This window comes from Carcharhinus amblyrhynchos, chromosome 7, assembly GCF_965287045.1.
Source record: "Carcharhinus amblyrhynchos chromosome 7, sCarAmb.v2.hapA, whole genome shotgun sequence".
NCBI lineage: Eukaryota > Metazoa > Chordata > Chondrichthyes > Carcharhiniformes > Carcharhinidae > Carcharhinus > Carcharhinus amblyrhynchos.
The window spans coordinates 21,712,760-21,738,239 of record NC_137330.1 but is presented as its reverse complement, the minus strand read 5'-3'; the positions used below and the strand labels follow the sequence as shown (position 1 = coordinate 21,738,239).

The 25,480-nt window shown below is 43.1% G+C and overlaps 1 protein-coding gene across 1 annotated transcript; it reads right to left on the bottom strand.

Moving 5' to 3' along the window:
* Positions 1-809: 809 nt before the first annotated feature.
* On the bottom strand, positions 810-19,104 carry LOC145344823 (large ribosomal subunit protein uL5-like). The gene is made up of 6 exons (XM_080192022.1): positions 19,034-19,104; positions 10,620-10,764; positions 9,470-9,576; positions 3,997-4,128; positions 2,193-2,303; positions 810-884 (listed from the first exon to the last, which is right to left on the bottom strand). The coding sequence occupies exons 1-6, from the start codon at positions 19,037-19,039 to the stop codon at positions 855-857; spliced, it is 531 nt and encodes a 176-aa protein (XP_080048148.1). The 5' UTR covers positions 19,040-19,104; the 3' UTR covers positions 810-854.
* Between the last annotated feature and the right edge of the window lie 6,376 nt (positions 19,105-25,480).

Sequence of the window (25,480 nt, the reverse complement as noted above, 5' to 3'; positions counted from 1 at the left end):
CAACTCCACTAAAGTTTTTTATTATAGCAATTTATTGCTAGTTCATTTTGACATACATGCCTAAAACAAAGCAGTATGGTAATATTAGCATTCCTGAGTTATAAATGGGACAAATGGAAGCTAGTTTAGTATCACATCATTGCACTTTCTTGACAATAGCATTTTCCCCCCCAAGAATGTCAAGTTGCAAATGGATTTGACTGCATTTCTAACAATTTGACTGATAAGAACGTTACTGATCATTATCACAGTGAATTTCTTCTTCCCATCAGAGATATTTTCATCTGAATTTTGTGATGGGTGACAATCAGCGTGGGGTGTGTGCTGGTGGACGGGGGGGTCCATACGTGTGCGTCAGTCCAAATGACTAAAGTCATACGTTGCCTTAGTTACCCAGGAGTTAGATTTGTATCTTTCTATCTAATGTTTGCTGCGTAACTATTCAGATAAGTAACCTTTAACTGTTCAAAGTACCCAATTCCAACTCAGAATTGGGGAGCTTCTTGAAGGACTCATGGGAGCAGAACTGCCCACCAGAAGTTCAAATTTCCCAGGCAATTATCACAGAAATGTTGCCAAGAGGTCTTGTGGGAGATATATCTGGCTCTGACTATCTGCAGAGTGGAAGAGCTAGACCTTTATCTTGCCAGCTATCAAAGACTGCACAAATAACCAGAATGCCTGGATAACACAGCATTCATTAACTCTTGCATACTGCTCTCAATGTGATTTAATGTTGTCTTTAACATAGTACAGCATTTAACATATATTTACAAAGATTTTTTAAAAGAAACTCTTGACATCAATAGTACTGTTATGGATGGCTTTTATTGCATATTTCATGTGCTCTTTGTTTATTTTCCAGGCAGGAGGATACCATCATACTGGAAAAAAAAAGAAATATAACATTAACCAAAGATTGCACTAAGTACATTTGCCAAACTGATTTCAGTTAAGTTGGTTTTTAAACACTTAACAAATGCTTTCAAATCTCTGGCTCAGTTCCAAAGTGCTATCTATAATGTTGAAGCTTATGTAATTACTTACAAGATATAAACTTGAAAGAGGCATGTCCTCTATTTTAAGAATTGCAGATGAAGTTTACTGTATGCCCAAATCACATTTTATTCATAAACAGCATCAGAAACCCAAATATTATTCAATACAAGAAACACAAGAGATGGTAAAGCAATATACAGAGAAAAATACAGGTAAATTTAATACCAACTGAGTTCCCAATCTCAGAAGGAAAATGGCATTCGTGACAAAGTGAATTACAACAGGACTATCCATGTAGACAGCATACAGGTAGCAAATCACTGGGAGCGGGGGAAGTTATCTTCAGGTAGTATTTGGTAGTTAATAGCTTTTCCCCACAGATAGCTGTTAAAAAAAGTCACATTCCCAATTTACTAAATTCTAAATATAAATGTTTGTCCCAGATTAATTTTAATTTTTTTTGAAAAACTGAAATTGCACTTCATTTATGTTTCCCATCTCTGGCCACTACTCTTTTGGTCAGTGCTAATATCTGGAGCTTCAACATTTGACTGCCAGCCAAAAGATCAATGTGGTTCTTCAGATTAACACAGGATCAGTGATCCATTAACAGTCTGGTGCATACAAATAATTTCTGTGACATTTGATCGTGCACACACAGCTAAAATCTCTGAACATCACATCTTAATTACATGCTGCTGGAAAAACAATGCACAATGTAATTCTGGAATTCAAACCAAGGAATGAATTTGTCTTCAAAAAAAAAATCCCAAAGGGATCTTATGGATAAGGAAGGCCATTCCTCCTCTCCTTCCCAAAATAAATAACACCTATCAACACTTAAAATTTAACCCTGTCAGTTCAATCATAGATCAAAACCCCCATTTAATTACCAATCCTTTAACTGATTCACTATTTGTGCATGGGGGGTGGGGGGGGGAGGAAGAACGGAGAGTGCCACACTGAAACATTATAACTTGGATCAGGAATTGTTGGTCTGAAAGTTTTGAAATCTAATATATTCTGCAGCCTTCTTGGAAATCTAACCATTTTAAGCAAACTGAAGATGAAGACAGATGGCATACAAATACACAAGATCCAGTTCTAAATTGATCACTTGTATTTTCCTGAAAACACAAAAACTGAAAGCCAGTCTAGACAATAGACGCATCAAAATCAGAGATACTGCTTACTTTCTGCTGAAACCACCTCATTGACTCCTCCTTGGAAATTTTGTGTTTTGCCCCAATGCGTCCCCGTTTCACCTTTTTATCGGAAATGCTGAAACCAGGCCGCCCCATGACCTGTGAATTATAAACAAAATCATAAAACAGAAACATGACTGGGTATGAATTCTAACTTCAGTCTACCTCATTGCCACAGAATAACTCACAATATCCTGAAGCAATAGACAATGTTGCAGAATCGTCTGTATTCAGAATTGGTCTGGGAAACAATTTGTTCAAGGAACTTGGCTGCTTTTAAAACAATACTGTTCTGCAGCCAGGACCATGGAGTTTCAGCTAGCTATGCCACTGTTCGTCATTAATCATTCAAATGGTGCAGTTAGCCTTACTGTAAGTAGTTATATTGCAGAGAGCTGTTAACCTGAAGGGGATTATGTAGCCTATTCTGAAGTGTGTCTGACAACAGGCTGGGGAAAACATAATCAAGTCCATTGTAAAGGATGTAATAACACAGCATTTAGAAGTAGATGATATAATCAAGCAGAGTCAGCATGGCTTCAAGAAGGGGAAATCATGCCTAGAGGACATAATCTCAGAGTAAAAGGTTTCCCATTTAAGACAGATGAGGAGGAATTGTTTCTTTTAGTGAATCTGCAAAATTCTTTAGCAGAGGGGTATAGAGTTCGAGATGTTCAAGGTTGCGATAAATCGATTTTTAACCATCAAGGCTTCATAGAATCATACAGTGCAGAAGGCCATTTGGCCCATCGAGTCTGCACCAACACCCCCCCCCCCCCCCCCAGACCATATCCCCACAACTCCTTGTATTTATCCTAGCTAGTCCCCCTGACACTAAGGGCAATTTAGCATGGCCAATCAACCCAAGTTGTACATCTTTGGTGATTAGGGGCCGACAGTGGGAAAGTGGAATTAAGGATTATTACATCAGAATAGTCTTGATCTCAATGAATTATGGAACAGACTTGATGGACCAAATAGCCTACTTCTGCTCCAAAGTCTTATGACCTTTATAGCTGACTCAGATTGCCAGCAAACACGTGTAAGGTGTTCATACTTGGGAGATGATGGCAGCCACATGTTTACAGTGGTTAGTGTGATGCTATTCAAAGTCTCAGGAAAGTTGAGAAAGCAGAGAATGTCAGGTCTTAAACAGTAATACCTTAAGCTGTCCATATAATGCAAAGAATGTTATCTCAAGGATAGCTAATCAGCAATTCTATTGGATTTGAAACCAATATGGTTGACTTTGCCACAAAGATGGACTTTGAGAGAGGAAGAGTCTATAAATAATCTTTGCACGCAGTCTGGAATCCAGGAGAGAAGCAGCTGAAGATCAAACATTTCTACTGTTCATTGCACAGGCATGTGGGTTAGAGCTCACACTTGGATTGAAAAGACCAAATTAGTGAGAATTTGAAACAAGCCTGGAAGATTTGCCTTGCGTTAAAGAATCACCGGGAAAAAACCCCCACCATGAAAGTCAGTTCTGGAGTTACAGGTTACCGGCCTAGGAAAGGAAAAGAACGGAAATAAAATCTTGGGTGTTAAGAATCATTTTGGCTTGTATTCAGGAAAACCATGCGACTACTTATCAGACAGCATAAAGTTTATCTATCTGTGAAGTGTGCTGCTCAGTTGTGTTAAAAAGTTAAAATGAAAAGTTTTGGTCTATAATCTGAAGTACAGGTTGCCTATAAAGAGTATTTAGTCAACAGTGTCAAATTTCTTTTTTTTAAAAACAATTGGTCTCTGAGGATCATATAATTTACAAATCTCAATAGTCACTCACCACATAGAAATCCAGACCATAAATTCCAATACTAGGATCATATTTGATGCCCAGATCAATGTGTTCCTGGATCCCAAAGCCAAAGTTCCCAGTGTTACAGAAGTTGCTCTTCCTCAGTTCATATTCTCGAACCTGAACAAAGAGTCGTTACATTTATATAGACTGGAAGCAAAATTTAAATTAATTCCAGGTGAGAAGCTTTGGTGTGAAGGGATGGATCACTTTCATTTCTGCTCCTGGTATCAACATCAAATGCTCACAGCTCCCATATATCATGGCCAGAAGCTATTTACATATCCCTTTACATAAATCTACCCAAAAGTAAACATGCTGCCCAAGCCACAAACACATCTTGGATCCCAGATATGACCCCAGATTCGGTTCTTCTCAGCTCAAGTGGCTGTGGGAACACCACCATTAGTCTTGGTTTCCTGGGTGGTGCAAGAAATTGGAGCAGGAAAGTAAGCCAAGATCTTTGTACTTTATTCGAATTGAGGGATAACTGGATAAACAAGTCAAGATGTTTGAAAGGTAGCTGGGGACAGGACAAGATGCGTATGATGCCTCCATGAACCAAACACCCTGGTTATGCTCACCATCATCACAAAGATAAAGCACAAGGAACTGCTGGCCCCTATGAAACTGCACCTCAGTGACAGTGAAAATTGTTTGGGGTGGGGAAGAAATAAAACAAATAGGAGAAAACTGAACATTCTTGCAATAGCTTTACAATGCACAATTCAAATCAGCAATTTCCATGTGTCATTTTCTACTCTCCCATGAAAAGAGATTGCTTACTAATTACATACAAAATCAATACTGGGTAATATTCAGATTTGAGCTAAGTGACAAGTAACATTTGTGCCACAAGTGGACCTTCTCTGACAAGAGGGAATTTAACAATTTTGCCTTGAAATTCCATTGATAATATTCCTATCAATATCATGGATGTTACCATTGGCCAGGAACTGAACTGAAACAGCCGTATATGGGCGGCACGATAGCACAGTGGTTAGCACTGCTGCTTCACAGCTCCAGGGACCTGGGTTCGATTCCTGGCTTGGTTCACTGTGTGCCGTTTGCACATTCTCCTTTCGTCTGCATGGGTTTCCTCCCACAGTCCAAAAACGTGCATGTTAGGTTGATTGGCCTTGCTAAAATTGCCCCTTAGTGTCCTGAAATGTGTAGGTTAGAGGAATTAGTGGTTAAGTATGTAGGGATATGGGGTTGGGCCTGGGTGGGATTGTGGTCAGTACAGACTCGATGGGCCAAATGGCCTCTTTCTCCAATGTAGGGTATCTATCAATATACATACTTCTGCTGCAAGAACAGGTCAGAGGCTGGAACTCTGTACAAGTAACTCACCTCCTGACTCCCCAGAGCTCATTCCCCATCTACAAAACCAAGTCGAGACTGTGAGGAAACATTCCCCATTTGTCTGGATGAGTGCAACTTCAATAACACTCAAGGAACTCAATCCCAGTCAGGATGAGGCTGACTGCTTGACTGGTACCCCACCCACATTTACCTTCAACATTTACTCCCTTCACCACTGACAGCAATATACTATCTGCAAGATGCAGAGCTGCAATTCACCTCTACTCCTTCAACAGCACATTCCAAACTAGTGATGTCACCTATGACAAGGCAGCAGATGCATGGAAACACCACAACAAAAAAACCAAAGAACAACACAGCACGGGAAACAACCTTTCAAGCTTTCCTCCCCCGTCCCCAAGCCATGTACAATCTTGACTTATACAGTCACAGATGTTTACAGCATGGAAACAGGCCCTTCAACTCAGCATGTCCATGCCACCTTTTTTTTAAACCCCCAAGTTAATCCCAATTGTCACATTTGGCCCATATCCCTGTATATCCATCTTATCCCTGTAACTATCTAAATGCTGTTTAAAAAGACAAAATTGTATCTGCCTTTATTACTATCTCTGGTAGTCTGTTCTTGATGCTCACCCTCTGTATGAAAAAATTGCTCCCCTGGACACTTTAGTATCTCTCTCCTTCACCTTAAACTTATGCATTCTAGTTTTAGACTCCTCTACCTTTGGGAAAAGATATTGACTATCGAGCTGATCTGTGCCCCTAATTATTTTATAGACCTCTAAGATCACCCCACAGCCTCCAACGCTCCAGAAAAAAGTTTGAGTCTATCCAGCCTCTTCTTTTAACTCAAATTATCAAGTCACAGTAGCATCCTAGTAAATCTTCTCCGCACTCTTTCTAGTTTAATAATATCCTTTCTACGATAGGGTGACCAGAACTGTACACAGTATTCCAAGTGTGGCCTTACCAATGTCTTGTACAACTTCAGCAAGATGTCCCAACTCCTTAAACTATATTACTGGACTTGGAACTATGCTACTGTTCCTTCACTGCTACTGGGTCAAAATTCTGGAACTTCTTAACACATGGGCTGCCAGCAGTTCAAGGCAGCTTACTACCAGAGAGGTGCTCTGTACTTCACTTCGGACTGGATTCAAATTTGATTTCCAAATTAGAACATCGAACACTACAGCACAAACAGCCCTTCAGCCCACTAGGTGCGCCGATCACTTCTATACCTACTAAACCATAGACCTATCTATCACCCCCAATCCCATTAGATCCCATATACTCATCCAGAAGTCTTTTAAAAGACCCCAGCGAGTTCGCCTCCACCACCACCAACAGCAGCCGATTCCATTCACTCACCACCCTCAGTGAAAAACTTACCCCTAACGTCTCCTCTGTGCTTGCTTCCCTGCACCTTAAATCTGTGTCCTCTCGTAGCGACCAGTTCAGCCCTGGGAAATAGCCTCCGAGAATCCACCCTATCTATTCCTCTCAACATCTTATAAACCTCTACCAGGTCGCCTCTCAACCTTCGTCTCTCCAGGGAGAAGAGTCCCAGCTCCCTCAACCTATCTTCATAAGGCATGCCTCCCAATCCAGGCAACATCCTTGTAAATCTCCTCTGCACCCTTTCAATAGCTTCCACGTCCTTCCTATGGTGAGGCAACCAGAACTGCGCACAGTACTCCAAGTGGGGTCTGCCAAGGGTCTTATAAAGTTGCAGCATTACCTCCCGACTCCTAAACTCAATCCCTCGATTAATGAAGGCCAGTACACCATACACCTTCTTGACCACATCCTCCATCTGCGAGGCCGATTTAAGAGTCCTGTGGACCCGGACCCCAAGATCCCTCTGCTCTTCAACACAGCTAAGACTCCTATCCTTGACATTGTATTCCTTCATCCCATTGGTCCTGCCAAAATGGACCACTACACATTTATCTGCGTTGAAGTCCATCTGCCACTTCTCTGCCCAGTCTTGCATCCTATCTATGTCCTGCTGCAACTTCTAACATCCCTCCAGACCATCCACAACACCACCAACCTTCGTATCGTCGGCGAACTTACTAACCCATCCCTCCACTTCCTCATCCAGGTCATTTATGAAAATGACAAACAGCAAGGGTCCTAGAACAGATCCCTGGGGCACTCCACTGGTGATCGACCTCCATGCAGAAAAAGACCCATCCACAACCACTCTCTGCCTTCTGCAGGCGAGCCAGTTCAGGATCCACAAGGCCAAAGCCCCCTGGATCCCATGCTCTCTCACCTTCTCAAGAAGTCTTGCATGGGAGTCCTTATCAAACGCCTTGCTGAAGTCCATGTAAACCACGTCTACCGCTCTTCCTTCGTCAATGTGCTCAGTCACATTCTCGAAGAACTCAACTAGGCTCGTAAGGCATGATCTGCCCTTGACAAAACCATGCTGACTATTTCTGATCATTCTAAACTTCTCCAAATGCTCATAAATCTTGTCCCTCAGAAGCCTCTCCATCAACTTACCAACCACTGAGATCAGACTCACCGGTCGGTAATTTCCCGGGCTATCCCTGTTCCCTTTCTTGAAAATAGGAACCACAGCCGCAATCCTTCAATCCTCCGGAGCCTCTCCCGTCTCCATCGATGACGCAAAGATCATCGCCAGGGGCTCTGCAATCACTTCCCTCACCTCCAACAGTAACCTGGGGTACATCCCATCCGGTCCCGGCAACTTGTCTATCTTGATAGAGTTTAAAAGTTCTAACACATCCCCTTCCTTAACATCCACATACTCAATCTTTTCAGACAGCCACAAACCTGTAGTACAACCTCCCAGATCACTTTCCACCGTGAATACTGAGGCAAAGTACTCATTAAGCACCTCTGCCATTTCTTCCGGTTCCACACAGAATTATCCCCCTTCACCTTTTATAGGTCCTATCCCTTCTCTTCTCATCCTTTTACTTTTCACATATTTGTAGAAGGCCTTGGGATTCTCCTTAATCTTACCTGCCAAGGCCTTCTCATGACCCCTTCTGGCTCTCCTAATTTCCTTTTTAAGCTCTTTTCTACAAGCCTTATACTCCTCTAGATCCTTAACGTCTCCTAGCTCTCTGAGCCTTTTATACACCTTTCCTTTCTTCCTGACTAGGTTCACCACAACCTTCGTGCACCACGGTTCCCGCGCCCTATCAAAACCTCCTTGTCTCATTCGAACGTTATCGTGCAGAGCTCCAGTCAAACACTCCTTGAATATCCGCCACCTTCCTTCTGTACTTTTCCCCAAGAACGCCTCCTTCCAGTTTATTCATCCAATTATCTGCCTGATGTCTTCATATTTCCCCTTACTCCAGACAAACACCTTCCTAGCCTGCCTGATCCTATCTCTTTCCAATGCTATCGTGAAGGAGATAGAATTATGATCTCCATCCCCAAGATGCTCTCCTACTGAGAGATCCGACACCTGTCCTGGTTCATTAGCCAGCACCAGGTCAAGTACAGCCTCTCCTCTCGTAGGCTTATTCACGTACTGTGTCAGGAAACCCTCCTGAACACACCTAACAAACTCCTCCCCATCCAAACCCTTTACCCTTGGGATATTCTAGTTGATGTTTGGGAAATTAAAGTCTCCCATCACGACAACTCTTATTACTACATTTCTCTAGGATCTGTTTCCCTATCTGCACCTCAACTTCCCTGTCACTATGAAATCATAGTGTGTTCATCAACATGCATCAACCTAGTATAACTCCAACTGACAACTGCTTGAAGCTTATTAAAACAATTACGCAGTAAGAAGTCTCACAACACCAGGTTAAACTCCAACAGGTTTATTTAGTTTCATGAGCTTTTGGCGCTTCATCACCTAATGAAGGAGTAGCGCTACAAAAACTTGTGATACCAAATAAATCTGTTGGACTTTAACTTGGTGCTGTGAAACTTCTTACTGTGCGTACCCCAGTCGAATGCTGGCATTCTCCACATCATTAAAATTATTACAAGATAAGAATGTCTTCATGATGAATCACTGTTCTCCCATGACAGTAAGTACAACTGTTTGACTTGCTGTCTTTGCTTATCCCTCAGTTGAACTTAGTCATCAAATTCAAAAATATAAATCACGTATCTATAAGCAGCTCACCTTGAGACCCTTCTCCAAGATTTCCTCAGCTTTGGCTCCACGGATTGTGCAATGAACGGCAATTTTCTCATTTCTTCGAATCCCAAACGATCGCACAGTATAGCGAGCTGTTGGGGAAATAAGCAAGTTTGAACATTTGCTACCATTATGCTCTCAAAATGCTGAACATCTGCTCTTTCCAGGCCAAGTAGGACAGATTCAACATTAACCAAAGTACCCTAAAAAACCTACTGAAAAACTCATACACTAATAAACCTGAAGTACATTGGAAAAGAATTGAAGATTCAAATTTTTTGATTCAATCTTAAATTCAATTAAATCAAAGCACAAAAAGCCATTTGGCCCATTATGTGTATAAAATTGGACACATCACTAAAAGTTTATGAAGATTTAGCACAGAAGACTCCAGGGGAGAGGGTGGTGTAGTGATAATGTCACTGAACTAGTAATCCAGAGGCCCAGACTTAAGTTCTGGGGAGATGGGCTCAAATCATAGTCTAAGTAATGTTGACCATAAAACCGTCAACCTTTGTAAATACCCATACGGTTCGCTAACAGATCCTTACCCAGTCTGGCCTGTGTGTGGCTCCAAACCCACAGCTGATGACTCTTAACTGTCCCCTGAGATAGCCAACAAGCGTTCAGTTCAAGGACAGTTGGGGATGGACAACAAATATGCTAGCCTTGCCAGTGATACCCACAACCCCAGAACAAATAAAGGGAAAAAAAAATTCAGTATGCTTTAATAGCTTTATCAAATTATCCTGCAAAATGTAGGTACACCTTCATATACCTGTCCCTGAATATGCTTTAAAATTGTACTATTACATTTGTATTGCCTCTCTTCATATTTCTTTCCAAAATATATCACTTAACTCCTAGCTTAAACTCACCCCTCAGAGGTATACCCAAATCTTGCATCAGGGTCAATTTTCTTATACCCTAGAGCCATATTATGACCCTTAATCAGATTGTCAAATTGCTTTTCTCATCATGAATGAAGGCATAACTGCTGTAAACTCATTCTATTCAACACTTGTGATATTATCTAAGAATTTTGTCCTGGTTGCATTTTAAACCAGAAACATGTTCAAAGCTACTAACTAATTTTCTTTGAAACATTCTGTCCTGATGGAAAGTGAGTATTAACCTTTAGAAAACACTGGGGTCTGGCCAGTGAGTTGCTCCAGCACTTTAGCAGCTCTGGTGAGTCTGTCACCACTTTCACCTACACAAATGTTCAGACATAGTTTCCTGATGCGGAGCTCACGCATAGGATTTTCCTTCTTTTCACCCTGAAACAAACCAATAAAAACATCATGAATAAAATATGACAATGTCTGTTACAACAAGCACTATTTCACTCCAGTTTCCCACAACCAACCTATTCAAAATGAAGACTCAGGAGAATTACCTGTGGCAATGGGAATCTGGCCAAGCAGCCAGTCTGGAGTTGAATGTGATTGAGGATGGGAAAAAGAAACCCAGAGTAGGAAAGGGCCAATGGGTCCTGCAGTGACAGTTATATAAATCACCATGACCAAACTGAACAAGGGGAAATAGTCTTGGTGGGACCTCCTCCTGATCTTCGGTTCCTTATTCTAAAATGATTAAGAGAGTGCATGGCGCTCATCTTTGCCCAATAGAAAACCTCCTAAACATTGCACTCACCTAACTGGGTCTCTTCTGGCAATGACTCAGCCTCCAGTCAAATTTCCCCAGCCAGGTCTTACCCCAGGAGTAAATGAGAAGGAGACTGCCTGTGACCCTTGGTCACCTGGAAGGTTGCTGAAGATGAAATGTGGTTGGAATGACTCCCAAATTTTCCACATTGGTTAGCCACTCTGCAAAAGGAGCTTTCAAGTGTCAGCTTTCAAAATTCCTCAGTGTTGCATTGCATTTACATCAATGGAAAATGAGTTGCATCCACTGAAGATTTCAAAGAAATATTTAAATCAAGATTTTCTGAGTCAGCTTACTGTGCATTAACTGAAGTAGTGAATAGTGTCAGAGAAGTGCAAAATGGGTGAAAGCTCCAATAACATGCAAGAAGCTCAACATCACCCAGGGCAAAGCAGCCCACTTGATAGCATCCATCCACAACCTTCAACATCCACTCCCTCCACTACCAATGCAGAGTGGCAGCATTGTATACCATCTACGAGATGCACTGCTCTGACCCACCTTTGATAGCACCTTCAAACCCACAATCTCTACTACCTAGGACAAGGACAGTAGACATGTGGGAACATCACCACCTTTCAAGCTCGCCTTCAAGCCATTCACCATCCAGATCTGAAAAATATCGTTCCTTCACTGTTGCTGTGTCAAAATTTGGAATTCCCTAACAGCTCTGTGGGTATTCCCATAACATACGGAATATAGTAGTTCAAGGTGATGACTCGTCACAAAGTTCTCTGCTCTTGCCAACACCCACGTCCCAGGGGAAAACAGAAAAGCTGCTGGATGTATTGGAACAGGAGTGCAACGGGTTAATAATACAAGTGAAAACCAAATTGAAAATAATAAGTTCAGGAGGGGTATTAAAACAGGTAAAGCGAGATTAAGAGATATAAAACATACAACTTTTAAAAATCCAAAAACTTTCTGTAAGCATATAAATAGTAAAAGGGTAGAATGAAAGGTAGGGCCAAAGTGGGATACACACACAGAGAGCATGTATACTCACTACATTGAGTACTTTTCATCTGCCTTTTCCATGAAAATGTTACCAAAATGAAAGTGGAGTTAGTTGAGACAGTGAATGGAGCATAAATTTATAAAGAGAATGTATTTGAAAGGTTAGTTGTATCTAAAGTTGTTAGGATATCAGGACTGGCAAAAATGCATTCTGTGTGAAGCAAGGACGGAAATTCCAGAAGCACTGGCCATAATCTTTCAATTCTCCTTAGATTCAGGGGTAGTGCCAGAGGACTGAAAAATTAATGATGCATGGATAAATTCAGCAATTACAGGTCAGCCAGTTTAACCTCAGTGGTGGGAAACTCGTAGAAACAATAATCCAGGACAAAATTCAAGTCACTTGGACAAATGTGGACTAATTAAGGTAAACCAATATGGATTAGTTGAAGTGTTTGATGAGGTTATTTTTGATTGGGCTTTTGAAAAAAATGCAGCAAGTGGCAAAAACCTGGAACTTGCTGCCTACAAGAGTGCTGACAGTGAGACGATGAATGATTTCAAAACAAACCGAATGGACTCCGGAGGGAAATAAATTTGCAGTGGGTTGAATGATTTCTATGTTGTAAAGATTCTACAAGTAGAAAGTTTAATAAGGGTAATTGCAACGCTGCAAAGTATCCAAAAGGCACTTCATGAAATGCCACGAAACAGGCTTGCCAGCATGGCTAAAGCCTATGGAATAAAAGGCACAGTGACAACGTAACACAAAGGTGGCTGATGACAGGAAAGAGAGCACTGGTGAAGGATTGTTTTTCTTGATTTCGTTTTAGGGTGGGAGGTGAAGCTATATAGTGGGGTTCCCTGGAATCTGTACTAGGATCATTGCTTTATATTCCTGACCGAAACTTGGAGGTATAGGCACGATTTCAAAATTTGCAGGTGCCAAAACTTGGAAGGTATTGTGAACCACGCATAGTGACAGACTTTCAGGAAGACATAGGTAGACTGGTAGAACGCGAGAACACCTGGACACATCAGCGAAGCTGGGTGTGTTCTCCTTGGAGAGGAAATTTGATAAAGCTGTTCAAAATCATGAGGTGCCACGACAGAGTAGAGAGAAACTGCTCCCATTGGTAAAAGGGTTGCAAACCAAATGACACTAAAAAGACACGATTGGCAAAAGAACCAAAAACAACACGAGGAAAAACTTTTTGCACAGCAAGTGGTTATGACCCGGAATGCAGAGTCTCCTGGAGGCAGACTAAATCATGACTTTCAAATAGGGAATTGGACAAGCACCTGAAGAGACAAAGTTTTCAGGGCTACAGGAAAAGAACGGAGGAGTGGGATCAACTGAAGTGCTCTTGGAGTACAACAGGCTGAATGGCCTCCTTCTCTGCTGTTCTATGATTTTATAAGTCAGTATTTTCACAGTGCACAGCCACCTAACAATTCAAAATAAAGAACTTCACAGTTTAGACAGAACATTATTCCATAAATTGGCGATTTTGTATAAGTTCAATGCATAACACATCCCAGCACAAGACAAGGCTTCACTTGTAACGAAAGTTAGTCAGAATCTGACTGCAATCTAACTAAAAACCAGTACAAAATAAGAGTTTGCCACTTGCAGAGTGAACAAATTTGACAAATTCAATAGAGAACCCATTCAGCGAAACAAAAATAAAACCCAATTAATTTAGACCATTAATAGAAAATGTTTACTGTAGCGACACCAAAAAAACTTCCTAAATGTCTGTTTATTGCAACATATCAAGAGGGCAGCACGGTAGCACAGTGGTTAGCACTGCTACTTCAGAGCTCCAGGGTCCTGGGTTCGATTCCCGGCTCAGGTCACTATCTATGTAGAGTTTGCACATTCTCCTTGTGTCTGCGTGGGTTTCCTCCGGGTGCTCCGGTTTCCTCTCACAGCCCAAAAATGTGCAGGTTAGGTTGATTGGCTGTGCTAAAAAATTGTCCCTTAGTGTCCAGGGATGCGTAGGTTAGAGGGATTAGGGTAAGGCCTGGGTGGGATTGTGTTCGATGCAGACTCAATGGGCCGAAGGGCCTCTTTCTGCACTGTGGGGTTCTATGATTCTACGATATCACTTTCAAGAATAGGCCTTAGGAAATATTTCTTTTAACACTTAATTCATTAAGTATTTATCAAACTTTTCAAATCAATTATATTTTCAAAGCCAAACCTTTTATGAAAAGGACGCTGTAATTTACTATCTGGTCCAATGTGCCATTCAGTCTAAAAGATGGTAAAAGACACGGTGCCATTCACCAGTAGAGAATATGGCTCTTCACAAAGAAAGATTTGACAATAGCAACACACCACTGAATATTTGACAAGTGATGATAAAACGTGCTGCTTTTAGTTTGGCAACAGGACAAACACTGGATACAAAAGGGAACTTTGCTATTGGCTGTTTTAGTTAGAATCACAGAGGTTTACAGCATGGAGACAGGCCCTTCGGCCCAACTTGTCCATGGCACCCAGTTTTTACCACCAAGCAAGTCCCAATTGCCCACATTTGGCCCATATTCCATTAACTGTCCAGATGCTTTTCAAGAGACAAAATTGTCCCCACCCCTACCACCACCTCTGGAAGCTCGGTCCAGACACTCACCATCCTCTGAAAGAATTCCCCTCTGGACCTTTTCGTTATCTCTCCCCTCTCACCTTAAAGCTATGCCTGCTGGTTTTACACTTCCCTGCCTTTGGGAAAGATATCTACCTTACCTATGCCCCTCATTATTTTATAGACCTCAATAAGATCACCCCTCAGCCTCCTATGCTCCAGGGAAAAAAGTCCCACTCTATCCAGGCAGTAGCATTCTAGTAAATCTTTTCTGCATTCTTTAGTTTAATAATATCCCTTGTATAATAGGGCAACCAGAACTGTACACAGTATTCCAAGTGTGGCCTTTACAACTGCAACAAGATATTCAAACCAAGCATATCAAATACCTTCCTCACCACCCCGTCCAGCTGTGACTCCACTTACAAGGAGTAATGAACTTGTACCCCTGGATCTCTTTGTTCTATAACTCTCCCCAGTGCCCTACCATTAACAGAGCAGGTCCTGTCTTGCTTCAATCTGCCAAAATGCATCACCTTACATTTATCTAAATTAAACTCCAGCTACCATTCATTGGCCCAATTGATCAAGATCCTGTTGCAATTCTAGATAACCTTCTTCACTGTCCACCATGCCACCAATCCTATTAACCGTGCCTTCTAAATTCTTATCCAAATCATTAATATGAACGACAAATAAGTGGGCCCAGCACCTATCCCTGAGGCACACCACTGGTCACAGGTCTCCAGTTTGAAATCAACCCTCTACAACCATCCTCTGTCTGCTATTGTCAAGCCAATTTTGTATCCAATCAGCTACCTCACCCTGGATTCCATGAGATTTAACCTTATGCAACAATCTACTATGTGGTTGCTTGTCAAAGTTCTTCCTAAAGTTCCTAAAGACAATGTCAACTGCACTTCCCTCATCTACCTCCTTGTCTGACAAATTTACTGGAGTTCTATGAGGATGTGTCTAGGGCGGTGGATAGAGGAGAGCCAGTGGATGTGGTCTTTCTGGATTTTCAGAAGGCGTTTGACAAGGTACCTCACAGGAGGTTATTGCAGAAGGTCAGGGGACAGGGAGTTGGGGGTAGGGTGTTAGCGTGGATAGAGGGTTGGTTGTCAAATAGGAGGCAGAGAGTGGGGGTCAATGGGTGCTATTCGGATTGGTGGATGGTGACTAGTGGAGTGCCTCAGGGGTCAGTGCTGGGGCCTCAGCTATTTACCATTTATACAGATGATCTGGAGGAGGGAACCGAGTGTAGGGTGTCGAAATTTGCTGATGACACCAAGATTGGAGGAAAGGCAAATTGTGCAGAGGGTGTGGAGAGTCTACAGAAGGATCTAGATAGGCTGGGTGAATGGGCCAGGAAATGGCAAATGGAATTTAATGTTGGCAAGTGCGAGGTGGTCCACTTTGGTAGGAATAATGGTAGGAAGCATTATCACTTACGTGGCGAAAAACTGCAGCAGGCGACGGTGCAGAGGGACCTTGGGGTCCTTGTGCATGAGTCGCAAAAACCCAGCTTGCAGGTGCAGCAGGTGATCAGGAAGGCGAATGGGATGCTGGCCTTCATAGCGAGGGGGATTGAATATAAAAGTAGGGAGGTCTTGCTGCGGCTGTATAGGGCATTGGTGAGGCCGCAGCTGGAGTACTGTATGCAGTTTTGGGCGCCGTACTTACGCAAGGATATTTTGGCCTTGAAGGGAGTGCAGAGGTGGTTTACTAGGCTGATGCCGGAGTTGAGGGGGTTGAGCTACGAGGAGAGGCTGAATAAACTAGGCTTGTACTCGTTAGAGTTTAGAAGAATGAGGGGAGATCTCATTGAGACGTATAAGATGATGAATGGGATGGATAGGATAGAGGTGGAGAGACTCTTCCCGTTCAGAAAGGATAATAGGACTAGGGGACACAGCCTCAAGATAAAGGGGGGGGGAGGCGGTTTAGAATGGAGTTGAGGAGGAACTTCTTCACTCAAAGGGTGGTGAATCTCTGGAATTCTTTGCCCGTTGAAGTGGTGGAGGCTACCTCGCTAAATATTTTTAAGACGCGGGTTGATGGGTTTTTGATAAGAGAGGGGATTAAGGGTTATGGGGAGAGGGCGGGAATGTGGAACTGAGCCACGACAGATCAGCCATGATCTTATTGAATGGCGGGGCAGGCTCGAAGGGCTAGATGGCCTACTCCTGCTCCTATTTCTTATGTTCTTATGACAGTTTCTTAAACAACTGTAATTTTGCACTGCATGAATTTCACTGGTTTTCTGGAATATTGCATTTAACAATGTAATGAGCAACCTATATGAGATCAATCACAGCAAATATCAAAAAAGTTCATTATCTAGCACTTTGCTGCATCTTCCCAACATTGCAAACCACTGAAGTGCAATCTTATGAAAGTTGAAGTAGCAGACACAGCAGGATCCCACTGATATTAATACAATGAATAACAAAATAACTTTTGACAAATATTGGCCAGAATATCAGAACTTTCTGCACTTGTCCACATTGTTGTGGGATTTTTAAGGTCTACATGAACAATAACAGCAAGACTGGGCTTCACTTTGATGTTGCATCCAAAGACTTTTTACAATGTCTCACTTGAGACATTTGCTCAGACTTCCTCACTTGAGGGGGGTGACCCTCAATTACATGTTTAGGCACTGAAATATCTGACAAGGAGTATAAGTAATACAACAAACATTAAATGATTTCTATTTAAATTACCTCTGTCTGGGTATTGCTTAGCTGTTCTACAGGCATTAACAATGAAACTTCTGAGAAAACTTAAAGCAAAGCCACATGGAGGTGAGCAGTACTAACCAATTGGTACTTAAATATTGGGATTCAAATCATTTGTACTTTGGTAATCCAGTTGTACTAAGGGAGCCACATAACGATAGATCCTTTACTAATACTGCAATTCTACTGGTGATCAGACCTCTACGTCTTTCTAGGGTTTAATTTCCCTGAGCATAATTTTCAACTTTGAAACCACAGTGGGAGGTGATCAACTGTCCATTTGTATGTTTCTTTCTTTGATGCTTTCTACCCCTGCTGAAATTCAAGATCTGCCTCATTGACTGTGGTACAGTTCTGAAGTTAGCAGCAACTTTCATACAAATCAGACAAACCTGGGTGGGATGAAAACACTGATCACGGATTCAAACCTGGGATAGTAAATATCAACAGCTTGTGACCAAGAACTCAGGAGTGATGTGGACAGAATGAGGCAGTGATCTCGGGATCAACTTTGCTCAGACTTCCAATCTGGATCAATAGACTATGGATTTAAACCCCACTTCAGCAACTGGAGGTTAACATGCTGTTGACCATTACATCCTTCTGGTGCAAAATAACCCAACTGTCACTCAGGTGGAGTAAAAGATCACTGAGTAATATTCAACCTAGTACATAACATTTGCCTCAGTTTCCTCAAAAGTATTTTTCAGCCAACATCACTAGAAAATATTATCAGGCATTATCATGTTGCTGTTTGTGGGAGTTTGCTATAAACAAATTAGCTGTTACATTATCTACAATGAATACTTCAGAAACACATTAATGGTGAGCTCTTTAGGGATATCCAGAGATCATAAAAGGTGCCACATAAAAATGCAAGTTCTATTTTCTTCTGAAAGTTCCCATCCAACCCAAGTTATCAATGCTATGTATTTAGCAAACTGAAAATCTCCAGTAGAATCCCAGTCCAAAAGATGGTTGTTAGGTGCACCGGCTATGCTAAATTCTCCCTCTGCGTACCCAATAGCTGCCGGAACGTGGCAACATTGTAGTTTAATGTAAATCTACTTGTGACAATAATAAACATAAAAAAAACTCTACCAGCCAAATGCCAACCTCTATTGTACAACAAATAGACTCGTTTCCTCAGTAGTTTCAACCAGTGTTTCTACAATGAAGGTGAATGGGATGAAAACACTGATCACGAAATCAAATCGACCACCGCCAGGGAACTAACTTACATCACTCCTGCATCGAAATTCAAAAATGTCAGCAACAGTTTTGCAAGGAGAGTAATGAAACCTGTCAGGCATTGTGTTCTGCAGTCCGGTGAGCTGACACAAGCCGCGGCCTTGTCCATCCTCCCCAACAAGCAGTAAGGAGGGTGGCGGCTCAGGCCGCAGGCCTGCCCCACCTCATCTCACTGATAAATCTTACATTATCAGCGCTGCCGCGGGTTATAAACACGGCAGATTGAAAGCTGCAGCCCGCTCCCCGTCTCTACAGCCCACCCGCTCACACAATCGATGGTTACAGTGACCGATGGCGGCGGATTCAAAATCAACCCCCTCCACCAGCAACAAACTCACCGCCATTGCCCCGGCCGCTCAACAGCGAAAGGCCGAACGGCATGTCGGGAAATTCTGACTCCGCCCGCCGCCGCGAAAGGCCCCGCCCACTGACAGCCCGGCCCTCCCAGTCCTCCGAGCACTGAGTCCGGTCCTCCCAGCCCAGCACTGACAGCCCGGTCCTCCCAGTCCTCCCAGCACTGAGCCCGGTCCTCCCAGCCCAACACTGACAGCCCGGTCCTCCCAGCCCAGTCCTCCCAGCACTGAGCCCGGTCCTCCCAGCCCAGCACTGACAGTCCGGTCCTCCCAGCCCAGCACTGAGCCCGGTCCTCCCAGCCCAGCACTGACAGCTCACCAAATCAGCCCAGGACTGACTGCCCAGTCCTCCCAACACTGATATCCCAGATAGTCTCTTCTCAGTCGAGCTCTGACAGCTCAAGTCAACCAAGATCATGTATTATTTATTTAGCGAAGATAGGAGAGATTAAATAGACTGGGCCTGTACTCGTCGGAGTTTAGAAGGCCGAGGGGGGACCTTTTAGAGACTTACAAAACAATGAAGCGGCTAGATAGGGCAGAGGTAGAGAGATTCTTCCCGCTTAGAAAGGAAAACAGAACTAGAGGCACAGCCTCAAAACAAGGCGGGGGGGGCGGGGCGGGGGAGGTGAGAACAGTGTAGAACAGAGTGGAGGAGGAACTTCTTCACTCAAAGGGTGGCGAATCTTTGGAATTCTCTGCCCATTGAAGTGGTGGAGGCTGCCTGGCTGAATATATTTAAGTCACGGGTAGATAGGTTTCTGATAGACAAGGGAATTAAGGGTTATGGGGAGAAAGTGGGAAAGTGGAACTGATCCACTTCAGATCAGCCATGATCTTATTAAATGGCGGGGCAGGCTTGAAGGGCTAGATGGCCTACTCCTGCTCCTATTTCTTATGTTCTAAAATCCCTTAGTCGCCACACTCTGGCGTCTGTTTAGGTACACTGAGGGAGAATTTAATGGTCAATGCACCTACCCAGAGCATTTTCCAGACTATGGGAAGAAACTGGAGCATCTGGAGGAAACCCACAGACACTTTGGGAACATGCAAACTCCACACAGACAGTGATCCAAGCTGGGAATCAAACCTGGGTCCCTGGCATTGTGAGGTAGCAGTGCAAACCACTGTGCCAATGAGCCACCCCAGTCCTTCCAGCACTGACAACCCAGTCCTTCCAGCACTGTTAGCCTGGTTTTCCCAGTACTGACAGCCCAATCCTACTAGTACTGACAGCCCAGTGCTCCCAGCATTAAGAGCATAGTCTTCACAGTCTCCTCCCAGCACTTACAGCCTACCCACCACTGACAGCCTGGTCCTCCCAGCATTAACATCCCAGTCCTCCTCGCACTGACAGCCCCCTCCTCCTAGTCCAGCACTGACAGCTCAGTCAACCAAACCCAGTCCTCCCAGCACTGACAACCAGACCCCCCTGTCCAGTCTTCCCAACACTGAGAGCCCAGTCCTCCCAGCCCAGCTTTGACCAGTTCAGTCAACCAAGATTATTTATGTATTATTTATTTATTTAATGAAGTTAGTGTGAAAATCCCCGAGTCGCCACACTCCATGGCCTGTTGGAGAATTTAGCATGGTCAATGCAGCTAATCAGCCCATCTTTCGGATTGTCAGAAGAAACTAGAGCACCCAGAGTAAACCCATGCTTGCACGGAGAGAATGTTCAAATTCCGCACAGACTGTGATCCAAACTAGGAATCGAAGCTGGTCCCTGGTGCTGTGAGGCAGCACTGCAAACCACTGTGCTACCATGCTGCCCTGTCTTCCCAACGCTGACAACCCAGTATTCCCAGCACTGACAACACAATGCTCCCAGCCCAATATTCCCAGCACTGAGAGCATATTCCTCACACCAAAAGAGAAAATGCTGGAAAATCTCAGTAGGTCTGGCAGTATCTGTAAGGAGAGAAAAGAGCTAACGTTTCGAGTCCGGATGAACCTTTGTTAAAGCCAGAAGGCATAGAATGTGGGAGATATTTATACTGTAGGGTGAGGGAATGAAAGGTGAGTCATAGCCACAAAAACAAAGGGAAAGGCTGCTAATGGCAGTCATTTCAGAGAATAGATGGCATGAAAAGCCAAACAGCAGAAAAACTGAAAACAGAGTGTAAACTGTGGCAGATGAAGATGTGGAGGGGGGAGGGGGGATAGGATGGATGGGAGAGAGGTAAAATTGAGAAAAGGGAAGGGAAGAGGAAACAAAGGAGAACAAAAGGTAAGGAAAAGGGAACAAAATAGGGGGAAAGTGGGGGAGAATAAAAATAAAGAAAATCAAAAAATAGAAAGTAGAGAACAGTTAAAAATTTAAATAAAATGGCAACAAAGGAGTCGACGTGAGGTAGAGCTAATCATCTGAAGTTGTTGAATTCAATGTTGAGACCGGAAGCCTGTAATGTGCCGAGCCGGAAGATGAGATGCTTTCCTCCGGTTTGTGTTGAGCTTCACTGGGACATTGCAGCAGGCCAAGGGAGCAGTCCTCCCAGTACTGACAGCCCAGTCCTTCCAGCACTGTTAGCCCTGTTGCCCCAGCACTGACAACCTAGCACTCCGAGCCCAGTGCTCCCAGCACTGAGAACATAGTCCTCACAGTCCAGTCCTCCCAGTACTGACAGCCCAGTCTTCCAAGCGTGACGGCCCAGTTATCTCAGCCCAATCCTCCCAACACTGCCAGGCTAGTCCTCACAGCTGTGACAGCCCAGTCCTCCTCGCCTAGTCCTCCCAGCACCGTCAACCCAATCCTCTCAGCACTGTCAGCCCAGTCCTACCAACACTGACTCTCCTGCCCAAAGATTAAGCATCAAATTGGGGTAGTGTCAGTGAAGATTATGGGGGTATTGATGCAAGTTGCCAAGAGGAGATTGAAACAGTATATTCATCTGTTGTGGAGCAAGAGGGCAAATGTGGTAACGTGAGTGATGGAGATGGGACTGCCAGGAAGGAGAAAAGAGAGGCCTAAGGCCAAATGGAAAGATACAGTGGCAAGCAACTTAAACACAGTGGGATTGGAAGAGGAAGAGGAATAGGTGACTGAAGAAAGGAAATGGAGAAGGGTGTGAAGTAACCCTGATTAAAATATGCAAAATCACTAAAAGAAGAAGGGGGAGGGGGGACAAGGGATTTGCAGATAATGCAGAAAAGCGGAGTTTTTGGGATAAAGGTTGAATGGTGGAGGTTTGAAGATACAAATGGTTTGCACCTCCTCCTATTTCTTACATTTTTATTTTCTGGGAACAGCCACGGACATCGTAATGCTTCAGGATCTGAAGCAGACAGACCTTATGCCTCCTGCAGGCAAACAATCCCAGTTCTTTAGCAGACAGACAACATAGACTTCCAAGGCCAATGAGTCATTAAGATCTACTTTTATATGCTGTACATTCTGAAAAAGAGACTACTTGTATGTCTGTACATACATGGCGTAGCGGTGCTGTCATTGAAGCAAATTTCAGAGAGATGTGATAACAAAGAGAGGCAGTTTCAATTATTCTAATGTAGACTAGGGAAAGAACAAAGAAAGGAGGAATTCCTGAAATACATACAGGAGAACATTCTTGATCAGAATATTCCCGATGTGGAAGGAAACAGTGAGGGATCTCATTGAGAGGAATGAAGTGGGGGAAAGGATAGCATTTTTGAGCGGAACACAATTAGAAAATGCTGATCACAATATCATTGGGTTTTTAAAAAATGGAAAGGGACAAGGAATGATTAAGTGGAAAATAGTTGTTTGGTAATAGAGAACTTGATTATTACTGGAAAAAAGTGACATGTTGTTGAAGCTTCTCATTTTGCATGACTGACTCAAAAATGCCAGGTTTCTAAAGGGACAATTTATACTGCATGTGAAAAGGCATGCTGATTGGTTGGCAAGTCCACACTGATTGTTCAAGATATTGCCATGGTAAATGCACCAGAGAGCTATTGTTCCTTACACTTCTTTTAATCAAAAAACTGCACCATCTGGATATTTTGCTTTTGCCTGCAGAAAATAAGCCCTACATTTGAATATATGTGGCTTCCAGCAAGCAGAAATGAGCCACATTGAGAACTGGCAGATAATCTTAAATTGGCTGTTAATGTAAGACTCAGCATTCTTGAGATTGTTCAGCTAAAGCTGCCCAATTGCAGAATCTCATCTAACATTAGACAGTGTGTTTTAAGTTTTGCAAACATGGAGTTGGTTAAGTGTGGTCGATAATTTGCCTTTAGTGAACAGGCCAAAGGGACATGATATTTGATAAAAATTGCTGGTCATTAGGGCATTTGGTCTAAATATCTGACGTCCTAGAATCCTGCAGTGCAGAAATAGGCCATTCAGCCTATCAAGTCTGCACCGACCACTACCCCACCATGCCCTATTCCCGTAACCCCATGTATTTACTCTGCTCATCCCCCTGACACAAGGGTCAATTTAGCATGGTCAATCTACCTAACCTGCACATCTTTGGACTGTGGGAGGAAACTGGAGCTCCCGGAGGAAACCCATGCAGACACAGGGAGAATGTGCAAACTCCACACAGACAAACTCCACCGAGGGCAGAATTGAACCCAGATCCCTGGTGCTGTGAGGCAACAGTGCTAACTACTATGTCACCGTGCTGCCCACGACACAATGCTGAAATTCATATACCATGTTACTAATCTGTGATAGGCAGAACATCTTTTTGGTTTGATGGTAGCATCCTGTTAGCACTGAACATCATTTGTATTGCCATTCATTTTAATGAAATGGATAGCTTCCACTTCTGCTCAAATGTTTGAGATACTTTAACCTTCCAGGGTAATTTGTGGTAGATTGGGCAATCTTCAGGTCTGAAAGAAGTGGCCTTAGACCCATTCACGAGATTGCGTGGTAGACAGGGAGCAATGATTTGACCGGTGTAGCCATTATCTTGTAGGATAGCTTTGGTGCGCCCTACTCCAGCATCATGCTTGCAGGGTGAGATTGCTGATAAAGTCAATCTTATAGTAATCTCAACGCATATATTGACCAGTGAAGATAGGGGTGCAGTTGATGCAGAAGATAATCCATTAACGAATTTCTCAACCAGCACATCGAGGAGAGAAAGTTTGTTAGACTGTCCATTTCAAGGTAAATTTGAATGCAAAATGGAACACATGAAGGTAGACAGGGAAATTCTATGATTGAATCTTACAACTGCAGATTCAAACATATCATCTATATATTGAAAAATATATATTGGAGAATGCTTACCCAAAGGTCAGAGGCCAAATGCCTGCGACCGCTGAAGTGTTCCCCAACAGACAGAAAACATTCCTGCCTGGTGATTGTTGAGCGGTGTTCATTCATCCGTTGTTGTAACGTCTGCATGGTCTCCCCAGTATACCATACTTTGGGACATCCTTTTCTGCCATGTATCGGGTAGACAATGTTGGCCGAGTTGCATACTCTTCCTGTTGGGGAACACTTAACCAGTCACAGGCATTTAGCCTCTGATCTTTAGGTCAGCGTTCTCCAAGGCGGCTTTCATGACACATGACAATGCAGAATCACTGAGCAGAGACTGATAGCCAAATTCTGCACACACGAGGATGGCCTCAACCGGGATCTTGGGTTCACATCACACTATCTGTAACCCTCACGACTTGCCTGGACTTGCAAAATCTCACTAACTGTCCTGGCTGGAGACAATATACATCTTTCTAACCTGTGCTTAACCCTCTCTCCACTCACGTTGTCTGTATCTTTAAGACTTGATTACCTATAAAAATTCCCATTCAGCTGATGTAGGGGCAGTGCTCCAAAAACTTGTGGCTTGTGCTACCAAATAAACCTGTTGGGATTTAACCTGGTGTTGTGAGACTTCTTACTGTGCTTAGCCCAGTCCAATGCTGGCATCCCCACGTTATACCCAATAAGCCCATTGTTATCGACATACAGGTCAAATATAGTCTCATATGGGAAACCTTCAACATGTGTATTGAAAACTCATTCAGAACTGGTTATAGCAACTCGTTCAATTACTTGATCAATTTGTGTTGACCATTCATAGACAAAATAGGACGAAATGGGGCATCACTTTTGTGTGTCTTAGGCAGCCTGTACATATGTGGATACATTGAACCATGAGGACGAGTCCTATTGAAAACACCACCAGCCAACTTATTTGTGCAAGTCTAACACAGGTTTCGTAACTTGCTTTTGAGCGGAGCACAATGATCACATGTAATGGATGATGCAATGGAAACGACTTTGGATCTGTCATTAAGAAAAATGTACTTTTCGTTAGTCTTTTTGTCCAGCTTGCAAATATGTCTGGGGTGGCCTTGATGCCTAGGAACACCAATAGACATTTATGCTGCATATGAAAATCAGACAATTCAACGGGTGTCTCTTAATATGCATGTGCTAGATTACTTTAAAGGACTTGGCACTTTACTGAACATTGATTGGGG

What these genes read in the sequence shown, in the direction of transcription:
- LOC145344823 (XM_080192022.1), bottom strand. An exon ending in GACCCCAGTGTTTTCTAAAG is followed by an intron (nt 9,577 to 10,619) that starts GTTAATACTCAC and finishes TTTCCCCAACAG; the next exon opens with CTCGCTATACTGTGCGATCG. An exon ending in TCTTGGAGAAGGGTCTCAAG is followed by an intron (nt 4,129 to 9,469) that starts GTGAGCTGCTTA and finishes CTCTTTGTTCAG; the next exon opens with GTTCGAGAATATGAACTGAG.